This window comes from Globicephala melas, chromosome 7, assembly GCF_963455315.2.
Source record: "Globicephala melas chromosome 7, mGloMel1.2, whole genome shotgun sequence".
NCBI classification, from domain to species: Eukaryota; Metazoa; Chordata; class Mammalia; order Artiodactyla; family Delphinidae; genus Globicephala; species Globicephala melas.
The window spans coordinates 48,500,532-48,514,324 of record NC_083320.1 but is presented as its reverse complement, the minus strand read 5'-3'; the positions used below and the strand labels follow the sequence as shown (position 1 = coordinate 48,514,324).

The 13,793-nt window shown below is 37.6% G+C and overlaps 1 protein-coding gene across 1 annotated transcript in view; it reads left to right on the top strand.

Moving 5' to 3' along the window:
* ZNF804A (zinc finger protein 804A) overlaps positions 1-13,793 on the top strand; it is a 318,173-nt gene that overhangs the window by 241,806 nt on the left and 62,574 nt on the right. The window contains exon 2 of the mRNA XM_030850238.2: positions 9,040-9,183. Coding sequence (XP_030706098.1) covers positions 9,040-9,183 — 144 coding nt within the window. The remainder of the gene's footprint in view (positions 1-9,039; positions 9,184-13,793) is intronic.

Here is a 13,793-nt window from a genome sequence, read left to right as displayed (position 1 = left end):
CCACTGAAAGTATTCTTCATTTCAGTTAGAATGTTTTTTTTTAATATAGCAGGTTTAGAGTGTTTTTTATTTCTAACATTCTCCTTTGATTCTTTCACAGAATTCCCGTTTCTTTGTTTACATAACCCATCTACTCTTGCATGTTGTCTACTTTTCCATTAGAGACCTTAATGCATTAATCAGAGTTCTTTTGAATTCCTCAATAATTCCAACATCTAGGTAGTATCTGAGATCCAAGGCTTGTTCTAGTGCTTATTTTTTCCCTTCAGACTGTTTTTTCTTATCTTTTAAGATGATTTGTAATTTTTTATTGAAAGCTAGACATGTATCAAGTAATAGGTCCTGAGATAAATAGATGTTTATTGTGAATATTTCTATTAATCTGTCTAAGCGTTGGACTGTGTCTGTTTTCTGTAGTTATAAGCCCAAGAGGCCTGAAGTTCCTCCACTGCCCTTGATTGTATGTGCCTGTTTAATTTTCTACTTTTCTGTATACACCTCCTCAGAGAGAGTATCCTGCCATCTTTTCAGAGCTAATCCACTATTTGACTGGAGCCCTATAGCTGGGTTGGTGAAGTGTGAGAGAGAGGGAGTATTCCTAAACCTTTTGATTAGACATTAATTCTTTAAGATGTCTATGTCTCAGAGCTGTGACCATTGTATGTGGTTCTCCTATGGTAAAGCTTTTTTCTTTTCTCTCACCCCAGGCCCCCCACTCCATCTTTCAGCTATAGAATTCTCACTCTCTTTTCTCAAAGCCATGACCTGTGCCCCTACAACTTATGTGAGACAGAAAGATTGTAGGGAGAGTACATTCCTTTCTTGGATGGAATAAGGTCTTTCAATTGAGATGTGGAAATGCTCTGTCCTTTGGGAGTAGTCTTCAGTTATAGAGAAGGTTCTTGGCTTATTTCACAACAGTTATTCTTCCCATTCACCTTCCAGGGACACAAGGGACGCTTTCTCAAATTACCATCATGAAAACCTGGTGGAGTTCATGAAAGGAAAGCCTGTTTGGTGGTCCCTATAAGATTGCAGTCACCAAGAGTTTCTTTCTCACACCAGGTTTCTGTCTCACACACTGTATAATCAGCCCATGGAAATTCATCAAAGTTAACATTTAAGAGTTCCTAGCAGCTCATGGCTCAGCAGCTTCTGAGCCAAGTAAGCAGATGCTAGTTGCTCTATCTCTGAATGTGACTGTCTCTTCAGATTTCGAAGTGGTATTTTGCCCTGTGGCTTCGGTTCTTTGACAGTTCCAAGAAAAATAATTGATTTTCATTTTCCATAGATTATTCTTATTGTGAGGACAAGAGCAATGACTCTCAAGCTCTGTACATGTCAGAGCTGAAACCAGAAATCTTTATCAACTTCTACTATTGTTTCCTGAGATCTCAAATTAACCCCTTGATCTCACCTCTTTGTCTCGGTGTCTATTTCTGGGAGAACCTAAGTTAGGAAAATCACTGGGACAATTTACTAGAGAAACTGCTCTGTCTTCCTTTAGATTACTCTCACAGCTGAGACATAACGTATGCAACAGGCCACCATTCCATGTCTTTCTTCTACCTCTCAGAGAAAATAGCTGTTGCCCGTCAATTCAAGAGATTTCTAAAATGAACAAAGTACTCTAAATTACTACCACTCATATTCTACACTGGGACCCTTTGTGGAATCTACTGATATAGAAGTCCCTTGGAATTTTATATATATGAATGACATTATATCTATCTATCTCTATATCTATATTTGAACTAGAGTACTATGCACCTCAGCTAGCGTTCAGCTTCAGTACACCTGACATACATTTTCTGCCTCAAAATGAGATCCCCCACGGCCTTGCTTTCTGCACAGGAGACAGCAGAGTGATGTTCACTTTCAGCCAACTATTAAAGCATGCTGTCCCTCAGATTTCTCCCAATATGAATAGAAAATTCTAACTCAGTCTTCTGGTATTGTCTCAAGTTGTACTAAATACTAGCTTAAATTAACCAGAGGGTCTAAAAAGTATAGCCATAGGCCAGGGCTTCCAGTAGGATCCATGGATGGAAAAGAAACAGATGCCTCCAAAGAGACATTGTCTTGATGAGAAGGAGGATAGCCAAGTGAGATAGACAAGATTATACTTTGACTGAGGCTTGGGGATCCATACTTCTTTTACCTGAACAGGTTCTAAGGTTAGAAATCATACTGTTTATCCAGTGGTTGTTATCAGCTAAATAATCACAGCATGGAAGTAGATAAAACCTTATGAATGAACCCTCTTGCCTTGAAACTATTGTAATTCTGAAAGAAGTTGTCAATTTTGAAAAACAGTTTTATTTGCTCCCATTCTTATAAACGTGGACATTAAAATATACATTGTCCTTGCTGTTAGGTTGTACTTGAGTTAGCTCACCAGAGCTGTCTCTAGGGATATGCTGTTCAATACACAGCGTTTTTAGTAATCAGTCTCTGCCTTCACCTTTGATGGTGGTATAGATGAGTTTGCATTTCTGTGGAATCCTTGGAAAAACCTTACATTTAAATGCACATTTTAAACTATAATTCTGTTCATTGCACTTGTGACTTTTGATAAAATTGTGACTTTCTGACTTAACCCTTAGTTGTCTCTCTATTCCTTAGAATTTTCTTGTTATCCATTCCTTGGCCTTTGAGGTAATAGAGCCTAGCCCTTCAGAACAGAATGACATATATTTTTTGAGACAATAGCATAGAGTTTTATCACCCAGAAAGTGGTTACCCTCTTGCCTAATAGGGAAAGGATTTAAACCATATAATAATAACATCAGGGGGCTTCCCTGGTGGTGCAGTGGTTGAGAGTCCACCTGCTGATGCAGGGGACATGGGTTCGTGCCCCAGTCCGGGAAGATCCCACATGCCGCGGAGCAGCTGGGCCCGTGAGCCATGGCCACTGAGCCTGCATGTCCGGAGCCTGTGCTCCACAACGGGAGAGGCCACAACAGTGAGAGGCCCACGTACCGCAAATAATAATAATAATAATAACATCAGTTTTTCCACATGCTTCATTTGTACTCTATCTCTCCCTTTCAGACTCCAGGGCCCAAAGGTGTTCTATAACTGTTTTCTTCCTGAATAAACTTTCTCTTCTTAACATTAAAAAGAAAGATAAAAGAGGGAAAGAATACAGAATAATGTGTTTGTCTTCTAGAAGGATGATAAGGGAAGTCATCTTTGAGGAAAGAACATTTTAGTAGAGATCTGCCAGAAGTGAATGAGTGCTTCATGCAAACATCTGGTATAAGAACATTCCAGGGAAAGTAACAAGTCCAAGGGTCAAAGTGAATGTATAATTAAGAAAGTTTCAAAAACTTTAAGGAAATAAAGATGGCTAAAGTAAAGTGAGAGAGAGAGAAAGAATGATAGAAGATGATGACAGAGATGTAGTGTGAGTAACACATAGAGTAGAACTTGTAGGTCATTGTAAAAATATTTTTTCTGATAATGATGATGTACTATTAGGGAACTTCAAACTGAAAAATGATATCATCTAAAATTATTCTAGAAAATGTATCTTGTCAGAAAGACATTCATAGAAAGTACCAGAAAAACTGGTAATCTTCTCCCAGTTCATCTTAAAAGTCAAGTCCAGGACAAAGACGACTATACAAGTAGTTTATTTATTTGGGGAATGATCCCAGGGAGCAGAACTGAAGTTCCCGAAAAGTAGAACAGATAAGAAAAGCTAATATAAGGATATACTTACTGTTTGCCACTAGTGCAAGTAACAGGTGCTCTTTCTCACTGGGAATCTCTGTGGAATCTTAGAAATGTGTCTCAGAAGTGTCTGCCTGGTAGACAAAAGGGGAAATAATTTATCCTTGAGTTCTTACCCTCCACAGTGGTCGAGTGTGGACCTAAATGGTATTAACTCCTCAGCACTCCTGGGTGGTACATTTATTAGTGCTGAGTGGGAATCCACAAGCTCCCATATCATGAGTCAGAGAAGCCCCTTGATGGTAAGGGAAAGATGCCTCAACACAGCCTGGGGTAAGCTGCAGTCAAGTGGTACCACATGAGGCTGCTGGAGAATGTCTCAGAACCTGTCACTTCGGTAATAACTGGAACAAGAGATACAGCCCAGAAGATGTGCAGTATTTTATAGAATGTGTAGACTATGGATTTCCAGTTGAAATGTCTTCTATCTCAATATCCTCTTAGAAGAGAACAGTTTTGTGATCTCTTCCTTGATTAATCTTTTCATTACAACCAAATTTTAATGAAGACTTTTCTTTTTCGCTTTCTCTCTTTAGAGAAACTATAATGAAATTTATCCTGCATATAAATCACAAGGATGCTTTTATTCTTGATGGAGCAATAGGAGAGTCAGAGACAGAGGCAGAAGGAGAAGAGAGATTTTCCAAAGTATTTTAAGTGTTAATTACATACAAATATTTTTTAGCATTGAAAATAATTATATACTAACAGTGCCCAATCTATTTATATCTTTGCAATTTTAGCTACTTTAAATAGAGTATTTCTAGCAGAAATATTGGGTGTAATATATGATTACAACTACTATTTAGCAATGATCATTTATAATTTGGTATTAGCTCTAAAGCTGTCCCCTAAATGACTGGGTACCACAAGCCCAAACATGAGCTCAGCTACTTTAATAATAGTGTATCTCTAGTGCTGCTGGTTTCTGTTATATTTGTTTTTCATACACATGCAAAGCAAAAAAAGGGCAGTGCTAATATTCTTTATTTATTATTATTTGTCAAGTGTCTGGCAGTGCTGAGCTCTGTTAAAAGCTCTGGACATATCACAGTCAGCAAAGCAGGTGTGAATTGCTGCCCTCCTGGAGCTCACAGTCCTCAGGGAAGGTTACTCAATGGCACCGAGTTATGGCTGACTTTTAAGAGAGGCTGACCATCATTTGACGCAATATGTTATGCTGATGCCAACATGAAATGCATCATTTTGGAAAAGAAAGTTTTCTCCCTTCAAAGTTCTACTTCGATACTATTCATTTTGTTTTTTGTTTTTTTTTTTGTTGTTTTTTGTTTTTTTCACTTCTCACTTCTCATGGGCTTCTCACTGCTGTGGCCTCTCCCGTTGCGGAGCACAGGCTCTGGACGTGCAGGCTCAGCGGCCATGGCTCACGGGCCCAGCCGCTCCGCGGCATGTGGGATCTTCCCGGACCGGGGCATGAACCCGCGTCCCCTGCATCGGCAGGCGGACTCTCAACCACTGCACCACCAGGGAAGCCCTATTCATTTTAAATATAGGGTAGATGGAATGGCCCTGTGACTGTGGATAAACCATTAACTCCTTTTCAATTTGCTGTTCTGCAAAAATTATTGCACTGCACAGTTGCTAAGGTTGCATATTAAAAGATTCTTGACTTTATAACTTTGGAATTACATACTGCTTTCCTGAAAATAAGGATTCAAACTTTACTGCTTTTAGATATATGTAAAATGTGATGGGTTTGGATGACTTGACCAGCTACAAGAAGTTCACCCCTTCTTCACTCTCTGCCATCATACTCAGTGGAGCATTCGGAAGTGTGTACATAATTGAACAGAATGCGTTTGCCTGATAGAGGGGGAAAATTTGAGGTTGAGGAGGATATATGAGCAGCTGTGTTCCTCTTTCATCTTATTCAAATGTATTTCTTACCTTCTGCGGGGGGGATGGCTGTGTTGAATATGTGTATATTGTGCTTTACAATACCAGTCCATGCTTATTTCAACACCATCCACAGTGGAGAAGGAAAGGGGCCAGGGGACACTGGGCATGTCAGCCTAGCAAGGGCTAATTTTGTCTACATACAAACTTAAAAAATGTTTTTCTTGGCATTGAAAGCCTTGGTTCCTAAGCCCCTCTCCCCCTTCACACACACAACAGCTACCCTTTCCTCATCTTCCAGGATCCTCCAGTTTACAAACATTTTTTTAAGTGTATAATCAATGACGGTACATATGACTCTTTCCCTTATGACACATTCAATAACCAGTCCTTCTATTCTACTAATGTTTTCTAGAACACAGCCCTTACTTCTTCCTGCAGTTTATATCAAGTTGAAAGTTCTAGCCTAAAAATGATTCTTACTGTGAAATTATTTGCAACCTTAACTTCAACTATGCCATGTTTCTTTTAATATCTTAGAGGAAGATACAGAGATAAAGCAAGAGGGCAAACACATGCCAAAATATTAACAATGATTTCATTAAAGTGAAGGCTTTATAAGAGTTTATTGTCATCTTCTTGTAATGTTTCTATAGTTCTGAACATTTTTCAGAATGTGAGGTATAATCAAAAAAATTCAGAAAACTATAATACAATGAGGATTAAAACAAAGAGAGGGAAGACCTATAGCACAAAAGAGACTAAGAATCATATGAGATGACAGTAACATATGGGCCTTATTTGAACAAACTATTTTAAAATATTAGAAAATTCGAGTTATTTGAACACACTGACTGGATATTTGATGATAGTAAGGAATGATTGTGGGACTTTGTTTATTTGTTTAGGTCTGATACTGATTTCATGATGATATTTTTTAAAAGTTCTTCTATTTTAGAGATACATACTGAAAGATGTACAGAAAACATTGTATGAATTTAGGAATGTCTTTAAAAATTATCTGAGGCAGGGGAAAGGATATGAGGTAGGAGAGGATAAAATGAAAGAAAGTTGACCCTAAGGTGATAATTGTTGAAGCTGAGTGATGGGTATGTGGGGGTTATTATACTGTACTCTCTACTTTGTTTTCTGTTTAAAAATTTAAACATAATGGAGTGCTATGGATCAGATTATTGGGGTTCAAGTGTGAGCTGCACATTTATTCATTATATATCCTTGAGCTAGATAGTGAACTTTCCTGTGATTTAGGACTCTCACCTGTAAAATGAGGAAATGTCTAGAATACACACCTCTATTATTTTAATCATGATTGAATGAGTTAATACATACAAACTCTTAATCGGTGACTGACCCTAAACAAACACTGAATAAATGTCAGCTATTATTTTTAGATTTGTTTCTCTCTTTCAAATCTAGGCTAAGGCTAATGCTTTTGAAGAATGCAATTTACTTAAGAATCTCAGTTTGCTTTCCTCAAAATTTTCCCACTTTTGTGGAATGAAAAATTAAGAAACAATTATTGCTTCTCTGGATGAATATCAATCTTAGGAAGACAAAATAAACCCCAAAAAAACCCCTTACACCAAAATAAGAAATAACCAAAAATTTAGAGAGAGGAAGTAGCTTAACTGTAATTATAAGTAATGGGGAGAATCAACTAGTTTGCAAAGAAATTACTATTCTAAAATATTGTTTTGAAAGCTAATTCTGCTTTGAACCAAAGACTGTTGCCATTATAATAAACTCACATTGATTAGAATTTTATCTCTGCTTTGTACGCTTTAGCCATGAAATCATAGTACTTAATTATTGTTTCATTTAAATTGGATAATCCACAAAGTATTATTTTGAAGATTTTGTAAAAATTCAGTAAGCAGTTTAGATCTATGAGACTCATTTTCATCTTTTTAAACTAACTTTTTTTAAACGTATTGGATGCAATCAAAAAGAATAATGGGGAATATTTCACAAATCTGCTGAGAAATGGTAAATTTTTCAAACTGACAACTCATATATGAACAATTTGAACGATTTTGCAATTTATCACCTCTTGCTGTGCAGTTGATAAAACTAATCAAAGATAATGACGAATCACTGTCTTTAAAGTGAGAAAGAGGGCCATATATGTACAGACTATGGCAAATGCATTACTACAAGGTATACTACAAGTTATACATATGAATGATGGTGTACATTATATGATGTGTACACAAATATATAGCACAATAAAGTAAGGAAAGTATTAACCATTTATTAAATTACAATTAGTAAACCACTTTCAAATTTTGTAGAAGCAGTTTAAACATTCAAACTATGAGTTCTTTCTAGCCTGTATATTTAGTGAGAGGACGATTGTCATTGACATAGGGAAGACTGTGCCGTTTCATCTCCAAATCCTTGTGCTTGAACAAGTGAGTGTCTTATGGTAGCACATAAGAGGCCTGAATATGTAGTTATTTTGAATTTTAAAGAAGTTGAGCATGAGACAATATGTAAATTAGAAACATAATATATTCTAAGGTAGGGATCGAAGTTTAGGTTTTCTTTATATCAGCACTTCAGTGAAAGACTTGGACAGTGTTTCAACATGTAATATTTATTCATGTCTGGCAACATCAACATTTAAGGAAGCATGAAATAGCAAGTAAATTTAGATTTAAGAAAACCTAAGACCTACAAACATTTTGCTATTTTATGCTTTGTAAATGAAAGCTAATGATAATCACTGCATTTTTCATATTTTCAGGAGTTTGATTGTATAGTCATCTTTATTTACTATCAGCATGATGAAAGCCATCTGTTATACAGTTTAAGTCTTTTCAGTTTAGGTAAATAACTTGCAGAAAAGAATCTCATTTTCCAAAGACTAGAGAATTTTTAAAAGTTCAACCAAAATTGATATGGGTCAAGATGAAAACGTTAGTCAAATGAAAGCTACTTGGGATGAATAAGTTGCAAACAAGCAAACAAAAAAACCAATCTTGAATATTTACATACCAATATGGACCTCTTCATAAAGGACATATTTTAGATGTTGTTCAGGATTTTAAAATTTTATGTTAGCTAAGTCATTGCCAGAAATCGACAGTTGAATCAACAGCTATATGAGTTTCATATTTTTTTCTGTGCTAACATAGCACAGGAACTTGTTTAAGCAAGGGCTTCTATTTCTTTCTGTGATTTGTTTTTCCTCTCCATATTTCTACTATTCTTTCATCATTTATTTTGACTTCTTCTGTTAATCTTTAATTTTCTTTAACTGATAATTTCTCCTAATTTGGTTTGCTGCTATTTGCTTTATTTTTCTCTTTCTCGGTTATATTATTTTAAATTTTAATTACTATACTAAAGTTGTCAACTGTCAGAAGAAAGGAAACTCAGAGGAAAACTAATTGCTTCCTTCCTTGAAATTTTATTTTTCAGGATTATGCTGAGAAGGAGAACAGCATAGCAAAAGCTCTGGAAGATCTGAAGGCCAATTTTTACTGTGAACTCTGTGACAAGCAGTACTATAAGCATCAGGAGTTTGACAATCACATTAATTCATATGACCATGCCCACAAGCAGGTAAGAAAGAGGTATCAAAAAACCTCTAATATTTCTGAACTTTTGTAATAATTTGAATTGTGTAGACTGTATGAATATAATATTTTTTCTTTGCTGTGCAGTTTTTAAAGATGTCAATCTGGGGTGATAATTTGATGACTTACAATGAAAGACATTTTTTAAAAAGCACCAAAAGTAAAGTCAGAAGTAAATAACCAATATAAAGAAATACCATTCAGTTGCCTTTTAGTAACAGACAGTAATTTGAAAATTACATTCTTCAGGTGGTGATCCTCTATATTTCAAATTTATTAATTTCAAAATATGTTAATCAACTAAAGATATTGACCAGATATAAATGATTTTATTCATAGTTCTTTATGGAAGGCATTTCCCATTTAAACTACCATAAACGTATGAGAAACAAGTTTTGGTATGGTAAAACCAATCTAGGGTTACTGGTTAAATAAATATGTACATGATTTAGTTTATTTTAACACTATTTCATTTCCCTATTGATTGAAAATCCAAGATTGATTTTTTTCAACACTGTATGTAAAGATTAGTTTAAAATAGTGACATCAGAAGTGACATTAATAATATAGATTCTGTTTTTCTCATATGCTGTACTTATATCAATGCAACTGCGTACATTGTTTAGCTTACTTGACATGATTCAGTATGCTTAGTTATTGTCAACTTATAAATACTTTCCTTTTTAGCCATCACTCACAAAAATCATCCAAAATGTCATTTTGGTATTAATTAAAGGTACATTTTTTACCCATGAACTTACACTAACTTTCCATTAACATTTACCATAAGTATGAAAGAGTAGGGGGAAATGATTACATTAATTACTTATGGACCAATGACATGTATTTTCTTTTGTTGTCAGTTTTTCCATTCTGTCATACCAACAAAACTGTGCTTGGGGAGGCTGTTGCAGGGAGAACATTACCCTCTGCTTACATATGTCACTGATTAATGCTGACTAAATTTAATGATCTGCCCTTGCGTTTCTTTTCCTGGTAGTAGACCCACAGGCACACCAGTTAATGAAAAGGTTTTGATGGAAATATCATTTCTTTTCTTACATAAAAACACATTCATATAAGTATATCATTGCTTGATTTGAACATTAAATCCATCAGGAAATAGTATTGATTTCATTCTATGGTAACTTTCATGTGCTTTATAAAAAGATTCTGGAATGCTGTTCCCGATGTGATAACTCTAAGAAAGTTGTTCCTCTGATTCTTCCTAATATCTTCCTGTATTCCTTACGAGAGTGCAAAGATGGAGTGTTATTTTATCAGCAAGGTATTAAAATGCATTTATAATTTCTTTTTGGCTTCACTCATGAATAAACATTTCCTATTAGCAACTAAAAACAAACATGTATGTTTCATGGTGTAAACTAGGTATTTGGAAATGTGTGTGTATGTATACGTGTATTTTAAGAATATCTTACTAGCTACATCTTAATGTCCTTTGCCAAAGAATGCTTTGTTCAACCATAGGTTGTCTGGAGGATCAAATTCACTTAGATTATCAGAGGACCTTTCCATTTCCATATTCTAAATGAAGTTAAGATACTATATACTGTACACAGATAAGCTAAGGGAATTCAGGATAAATTTGGTTTGTTCTTTTGAAGGTCTGGTCACTTGCTACTACTCAGGGGCAGCAGGCTCTGGAGACAGACTATCTAAATGGCCATGAATTCTAGTAAATAGCAGAGTCTTAACTGATTAATTTAACAATAGACTATGTTACAGTAGCTGAAAGTACTTAAAATCTATATGATCATTGTATTCCCTCTCCATAGGATTGTGGCACATGTTTGAGACTGTCTTCCTAAAGAATGCACTCCCTTTTCTGAACAGACACTTTATCCCAATGACAGTTAGCTCTGTTTTTACCACAGGATTCCCAAACCTTGGCCACTTCGAATTAAGTAGAGGGGAACAAAATTTGGAGGTGGGCAATTCAGATATTTTTCTCCTAAGAACTGGAACCAAGGTAAACAAACAAAACACAAACCAAAAAAAACCTATCACACAAGACCTTCAAGATGGCAGAGGAGTAAGACGTGGAGATCACCTTCCCCCCAACAAATACAACAGAAATACATCTGCATGTGGAACAACTCCTACAGAACACCTACTGAACACTAGCAGAAGACCTCAGACTTCCCAAAAGGCAAGAAACTCCCCACGTACCTGGGTAGGGCAAAAGAAAGAAGAAAAAACAGAAACAAAAGAATAGGGACGGGACCTACACCTCTGGGAGGGAGCTGTGAAGGGGTAAATTTTCCACACACTAGGAAGCCCCTTCACTGGTGGAGACGGGGGGCGGGGGGGAAGCTTCGGAGCCACGGAGATCTCAGCAACAGGGGTGCAGACGGCAAAGCAGAGAGATTCCCGCACAGAGGATTGGTGCCGACCACCACTCACCAACCTGAGAGGCTTGTCTGCTCACCCGCCTGGGTGGGTGGGGGCTGGGAGCTGAGGCTCAGGCTTCTGAGGTCAGATCCCAGAGAGAGGACTGGGGTTGGCTGCGTGAACACAGCCTGAAGAGGGCTGGTGCACCACAGCTAGCCGGGAGGGAGTCCAGGAAAAAGTCTGGAACTGCCTAAGAGGCAAGAAGCCATTGTTTCAGGGTCCACGAGGAGAGGGGATTCAGAGCAACGCCTAAATGAGCTCCAGAGACGGACGCGAGCCATGGCTATCAGCGTGGACACCAGAGACAGGCATGAAACGCTAAGGCTGCTGCTGCAGCCACCAAGAAACCTGTGTGCAAGCGCAGGTCACTATCCACACCTACCCAGCCAGGAGCCTGTGCAGCCCACCATTGCCAGGGTCCCGTGATTCAGAGAGGGCTTCCCCGGGAGAACACACAGCACTCCTCAAGCTGGTGCAATGTCACATCGGCCTCTGCCACCACAGGCTTGCCCCACATTCCGTACCCCTCCCTCCGCCCAGCCTGAGTGAGCAGCTGCTATTGTAACCACGTCCTGTCTGAGCGAAGAACAGACGCCCTTAGGTGACTTACAAGCAGAGGCAGGGCCAGATCCGTAGCTCAACCCCAGGAGCTGTGCGAACAAAGAAGAGAAAGGGAATTTTCTCCAAGCAGCCCCAGGAGCAGCGGATTAAATCTCCACAATCACCTTGATGTACCCTGCGTTTGTGGAATACCCGAATATACAATGAATCATCCCAAAATTGAGGTGGTGGAGGTTGGGAGCAACTGTAGATTTGGGGTTTGTTTTCTGTACCTAATTTGTTTCTGGTTTTATGTTTATCTCAGTTTAGTATTTAGAGTTTATTATCATTGGTAGATTTGTTTATTGATTTGGTTGCTCTCTTCCTTTTTTTTTTAAAAAAAAATATATATATACTTTCCTTTTTCTCTTTTTGCGAGTGTGTATGTGTATGCTTCTTTGTGTGATTTTGTCTGTATAGCTTTGCTTTTACCATTTGTCCTAGGGTTCTGACTGTCCCTTTTTTTTCTTTTTTTTTAGTATTGTTTTTAATGCTTGCTATCACTGGTGGATTTGTTTTTTGGTTTGTAGCTTTCATCTTTCTTTCCTTCTTCCTTTTTTTTTCTCTTTTGTCAATGACTTTTTATTTTTAATAATTATTTTTATTTTTTATTTTAATAACTTTATTTTATCTTTTTCTTTCTTTCCTTCACTTTTCTTCCTTGCTTCCTTCCTTCCTTTCTTTCTTTCTTCCTTCCTTCCTTCCTTCCTTCCTTTCATTCTTCCTTTCTTTATTTCTTTGTTCTTTTCTTCTGAGCTGTGTGGCTGACAGGTTCTTGGTGCTCCAGCCGGGTGTCAGGCCTGTGCCTCTGAGGTGGGAGAGCCGAGTTCAGGACATTGGTCTACCAGAGACCTCCCAGCACCACATAATATCAAACAGCGAAAGTTCTCCTGGAGATCTCCATCTCAACGCTAAGACCCAGCTCCACTCAACGAACAGCAAGCTACAGTGCTGGGCACCCTATGCCAAACAACTATGAAGACAGGAGCACAACTCCCCCATTAGCAGAGAGGCTGCCTAAAATCATAAGGTCACAGACACCCCAAAACACACCACCGGACGCGGTCCTTCCCACCAGAAGGACAAGATCCAGCCTCATCCACCAGAACACAGGCACCAGTCCCCTGCACCAGGAGGGCTACACAACCCACTGAACCAACCTTACCCACTGGGGGCAGACACCAAAAACAACAGGAACTATGAACCGGCAGCCTGCGAAAGGGAGACCCCAAACACAGTAAGTTAAGCAAAATGAGAAGACAGAGAAACACACAGCAGATGAAGGAGCAAGATAAAAACCCACCAGACAAAACAAATGAAGAAGAAATAGACAGTCTACCTGAAAAAGGAACTCAGAGTAATCATAGTTAAGATGATCCAAAATCTTGGAAATAGAATGGAGAAAATATATGAAATATTTGACAAGGACCTAGAAGAACTAAACACCAAACAAACAATCATGAACAACACAATAAATGAAATTTTAAATTCTCTAGAAGGAATCAATGGCAGAATAACTGAGGCAGAAGAAGGGATAAGTGACCTGAAAGATAAAATAGTAGAAATAACTATCGCAGAGCAGAA